Source organism: Malus sylvestris, chromosome 12 (genome assembly GCF_916048215.2).
Source record: "Malus sylvestris chromosome 12, drMalSylv7.2, whole genome shotgun sequence".
Taxonomy (NCBI): domain Eukaryota; kingdom Viridiplantae; phylum Streptophyta; class Magnoliopsida; order Rosales; family Rosaceae; genus Malus; species Malus sylvestris.
Window position 1 is genome coordinate 27,911,335 of NC_062271.1, and position 4,775 is coordinate 27,916,109.

At 37.9% G+C, this 4,775-nt stretch overlaps 1 protein-coding gene across 3 annotated transcripts; it reads right to left on the reverse strand.

Moving 5' to 3' along the window:
• Positions 1–754: 754 nt before the first annotated feature.
• Positions 755–3,934, reverse strand: LOC126593757 (probable protein phosphatase 2C 34). 3 transcript variants are annotated; one of them, XM_050259874.1, is made up of 6 exons: positions 3,565–3,934; positions 2,447–2,703; positions 1,905–2,207; positions 1,632–1,749; positions 1,318–1,541; positions 755–1,135 (listed from the first exon to the last, which is right to left on the reverse strand). In XM_050259874.1, the coding sequence occupies exons 2-6, from the start codon at positions 2,690–2,692 to the stop codon at positions 908–910; spliced, it is 1,119 nt and encodes a 372-aa protein (XP_050115831.1). In that variant the 5' UTR covers positions 2,693–2,703; positions 3,565–3,934; the 3' UTR covers positions 755–907. The 3 variants fall into 3 exon arrangements, with proteins under 3 accessions (XP_050115831.1, XP_050115829.1, XP_050115830.1); XM_050259872.1 differs by having other exon boundaries at positions 2,447–2,744; positions 3,565–3,933; XM_050259873.1 differs by having other exon boundaries at positions 2,447–3,934.
• Between the last annotated feature and the right edge of the window lie 841 nt (positions 3,935–4,775).

Genomic DNA, 4,775 nt, shown 5'->3' on the forward strand with positions numbered 1-4,775 from the left:
GATCTCAAGTTGTGAGAGTTTGCGCAGGGCAATTTTGTATTGATTTTTGTGGGGTCTTTTCCATTGCTGAATGTCTTGTATTTATAGAAGCAGAACACCGAGCCCGAGTTCTAATCCTATTCGAACTAGGTTTCCTTCTCCGGATTAACGTTACCTCAATCAGTCCTACCTCTGCTAGGACTACGAATCTAGTCCTTAACTGAGCCGGATTCGCCTTCTAGTTTTACTGATCTCGTCGAGGGTCCCTATTGTATTAGGACTCGACTTGCACTCTGATTTAACCGATCTAGGCCTAGAAGCCCATGAGCTGAAGCCCCCATGACTTTCTCGCCGTAGTCTTCCCGGGCCGAAAGTGATACCTCCCTCGGCCCAAACTGCTATTTTGGGCCCAAACACATACATAAATTGATGTTGAAAATTTCTTAATGATTATTAGTAATGGAATTCTTGTGTTATTTCCATATTTTCTAATATTGCTCCAACAACCTCCATGTGTACTATTTGTGGGACACGTGACACATGACATGTAAATCCTGTCATGTCAAAACTTTAATGTGTTGATAAACATTTATTTCATCGAAATTTCGATGTCTACGTGTTCGTATTTACAATGTGAAACCACCCAATAGTAAAAGCGTATTGTTCGTTTCTTAGATTTGGTTTGTGGCACTCGAGGCTCTATGTTATTAAGTTTTTCACTTTTACCACGCTGCAATCAGACTCTAAATGTGCTTGCTTGTATCTCAAGACTTGATTTAGGAACAAGGTGACGGAAACACCTAACAGTTGGATTGAAACTCGAACCAACATCCTTAGCTTGCTTGCGCAATTTCCTAAATAAAAGTCTAATAAAAATTACAAAGATATAAGATAAACAAGGAGAAGGAACAAAGATTTTCTGCATTTGCTATTTTGGGGTGGCAATACTAAATGGGTGAACTTGCTGGGATTCAGCCAGAGGGGAAGTGGAGTGAAAGAAGAGGCAAATAGCAGAAATGTCGTCCATCGCGATTCCCCTCCTCTTGCGCTTCCATGCACGCGCAGCGAACTCCACCAGACGCTTCGCAGCCTTCCCCCGCTCTGCAGTGGAGCTTACAATCTGTACGGCTTCTTGATTTGAAACAACATCCCAAACCTACAAGCAAAAATGTCTTAGAGTCCGTGGGAAATATACATTTTCGTTCATTAGCGATTTTGCTAAAACCGCGTTGAAGCATTTATGTTAAAAGTAACTAGAAGCACTTCTGGTTATCTGAAAGTGCTTTTAGCCAACCCTTCTCAAAATGAATTTTAGTGGAAGAGCAATGCAGTACATACCCCATCAGTCGCCAACACAACAAACTGATCCCTGCTTGTTATATTTCTCTGTGACACTTCAGGCACAGAAATGAGACCAAAGTCCTTCACACAGTAATCTCCAAAGGCTCTAGACATTGCTAGTCCTGGTGTCTCTCCGTCCGGCTGCCACACCCTTTGCACTCCCGGCTCATCATCTAAACAGAAAACGCGTCCATTGCTTTGAATTATTCTCTCCGCCTCCTCTGCAAACAAAACCATTAAAAACATGTAAATATGTGTAACCATATGTTGTTTTCTTCAGTTTTATGTGTTGGAGAGAGATAGAGACTGACGAGGCAAACTAGGCTTGAAATCGACAGTAAGCTGAACCGGCACCAAGCTTCCGTCATCTAAAGTTGTGGCCAAAACAGCGCGAGAATCGCCAACATTTGCTATGAAAATGAGCTCGCCCTAAAGAAACAAAAATTTGGACATACTTTCATGTAAATGCCGATGAAAACTGCATAAGGTCATCAATTTATACTTGATTTTTCTGGAAAACATCCAGCTACATTACAAGCCTAGCAACAATTTGAACTAGTGTTCAAGTGAAAATTTATCGATACCTGTCTGACAATACTCAGGGCAGTTGTTCCGCTGTAAAAGGAATCGATTCTACGATGCTGTCCAAGCTCGTGATCAATGGCAGCGCAAGTTTTGATATAGGAATCCTTCCATACATTAAATCGGTGACACTTTTTATCCAAATCTGGATCCGGGACAATAGAAGTTTGAGCTAGGGTCTCTTGCCAACTGCACAACAGAGAGGGTGGCATTGTTTCTCTGATCTGTTTTGCCACAAAATGTCCCCATGGACCATGCCCGTCGAAAATCCCACAAAACATCATATCTTCTTGGAACCCAAATCCCTAAAACGAAAACAAATGAGTTAAGATAGGCTGTTGTAGCTGATGTCGAGATTTCAGAGACACAAACTAGTGGAACCACTTGCTTGTATATTGTACTCAATTTTGACATGCGATGTCTACATTCTTCAGCAGCTTATCCAATTTATGTTTGTTTTATATTCAATTTGGTATTGTACTAATTTACTGAATTGGCAACAAAATGGAGCTTAAGGTAAGAAAAATGAGCAAAATTTGTTTACCTCCCACACAAAGCAGCAATCCTGGTTGACTCCTTTCTCGCCTCTTTTCGAGAAAACAGAAGCAAAATTATTTGAACCATCGACATAGACAATCCCAGAAGAGCGTAGGATCATGTCATTCTTCTTCGCCTCCTTCGCCATTGCTTCTGCAGCTCCTCTTGCACCGGACTTCTCATCATTGTTCTTCCCCTTCTTCAATGATAGCGACCGCGCCAGCCCGCTGAACATGGAGGATAACTGCTCCATTACCTATTCAACTTCTCCAGGCAACCCAATTGTGTTTGTAGACTCAAAAACTCTGGACAATGTTGACCATTAATAAAACAACTAAACATCACTTAAGGGAAGAAATTACTTGACATACATGTCAGGTTTTGGAATTTATTTATTTTTTCAATTTTATTTAACGTTCTTCTCAGAGAAAGGACAGAAGGTTGAACAAGTTGAGCAAGTTGAACTGGGTGCTAGTATTGTGACTGAAAAGAGACATGATCTGACTCGGAAAGGTGAAAGAATCTCGTAATTTTATACGAAAATAAATGGTACAAAAAAAAGGAATGGGAAGGACATTTCAGGGAATATTCAGGCTTGCATGGAATTCCACCATGGACTTCCACCATGGAATTTAGAATTTTCTCTAAAACATTTAATGAGAAAATCCGTATTCTTATCTAATCTTTCGTATAAATCTGGCTCTTGAATTGAAAAAGGAAATTAAAAAAAAAAAAAAATAGTAGCTAAAATAAAGACTCATCTAAAACTGGAAACAAACAAGTAATTTATAATCTTTTCCTTCATTTTCTTGGTATCCATAAAATCTAAAAGCTCTGCCCTTTGAAACTTTTCAACCCTTTCCCCACAAAAGTTACTGCGATCTAAGGAAACCCAGATGAGAGCTTGATTAAAGAGAACCACAGTAAAAAAAAAAAAAAGGTGGGTTTTGAAGTTTCTCAGTTACCAAACAACACCCAGAAAGGAACATTCATATATGCAGCAAAAAACAGTTCAATTTGAGCTTCTAAGCTACCCCAAAAACAAAAGTCATCATTTTCTGAGCAACCAAACAAAAGAACCAGAAAGGAAAATAAAACAATCGAAGCAGACGAGGAGATTGAAACCTTGATATCAACTCCAGCAAGGTTTGACCAGAAATTTTCAGAAGCTAGAAGGCTGGAACTTGACGGAGTTGCCGGCAAACTGGTTTATCCGACCGGACCCCGGCGCAATTCCGACGAACAGAGCTGAAATCTTGAGGAACTGAAGTCGGAGATCGATGAGAATCCATAACATAACACCCCGTCTCTCTTCCGCGTATGATTTGTGTTCGTGTTTTTGTTTGGTAATGGTGAAAATGAAGTGATAATTAATCTGAGGAGGAGAAGATAACAAAGCACACAGAGCTTGCTGTGTATACAAACAAACAATACACACTACTTCTCAAGACAAACTCTACGAGTCTACGTCATGAAAAACCAAAAGGGTTTTTGCTTTTTTAGCTCCCATAGTATAATTTAGCTTCTTTTTCTTAATATATAGGCAATTATTTTGTTGTGAATATACAGAAATTATATGTAGTATAAAAATGCTTGAATTTGAGGACGAGTCTTGGCACAACGAAAAAATTGTTCATTTGTGAGTTGTAACTGAAAAGTCACGGGTTCCTAGTGACGAAGAGCTCATCTCGTTTAATCCATTTCTACAAAAAATTAATAAAAAATAATAATGCAAAACTGACCACGAAAGATTACTCAAAATGAACCTTCTATATCATTGTAAATTTTTATATATACAAATGATATTAAGGATGATTCACACGTAAAATTTCATGTGCAAAAATAAATATTTTTAACCACTTGACTTGACCTAAAAGCATCTGTAATTTACAAATTAATTCGATTTAGAAAGGACAAGTATGTCTCATTCATTTAAGTATTTCATGCTTGGTTTATATATAGTAAAATATGTAGGAACATTTGATTGTTTAAACAAAAATTATGATTGAAATAAATTAATGGAATGCCCAGATCATATATGCAATTAAATAACCACACAAAAATAAGGCTAACGGTCGATGCTAATTTGATAGTATGGAATAATATGTTCATCTCTATCAACCAAGAGTCCTCAACGATCACAGGATGGGTCGGTGGTTGAGGACAATTCTATGCTCATATTTTATATCGCATATTTTGAGTTTGATTCTAGTGATTCAAATGATAATATTTAGGGAAAATTGAAATAAATCTGTGAGTTTTTATGGCTTCTAAAAAAATGAATAAACGTGTTAAAACCATCCATTGATCCATTTTCTAAAAATAAACAAATAAAA

Coding starts and splice junctions, on each gene's coding strand:
- LOC126593757 (XM_050259874.1), bottom strand. CDS start 2,692: ATGGAGCAGTTATCCTCCATGTTCAGCGGGCTGGCGCGGTCGCTATCA. Junction 2,208..2,446: donor ATTGCTGCTTTGTGTGGGAG/GTAAACAAATTT, acceptor TTTTCGTTTTAG/GGATTTGGGTTCCAAGAAGA. Junction 1,136..1,317: donor TTGTGTTGGCGACTGATGGG/GTATGTACTGCA, acceptor TTTTGCTTGTAG/GTTTGGGATGTTGTTTCAAA.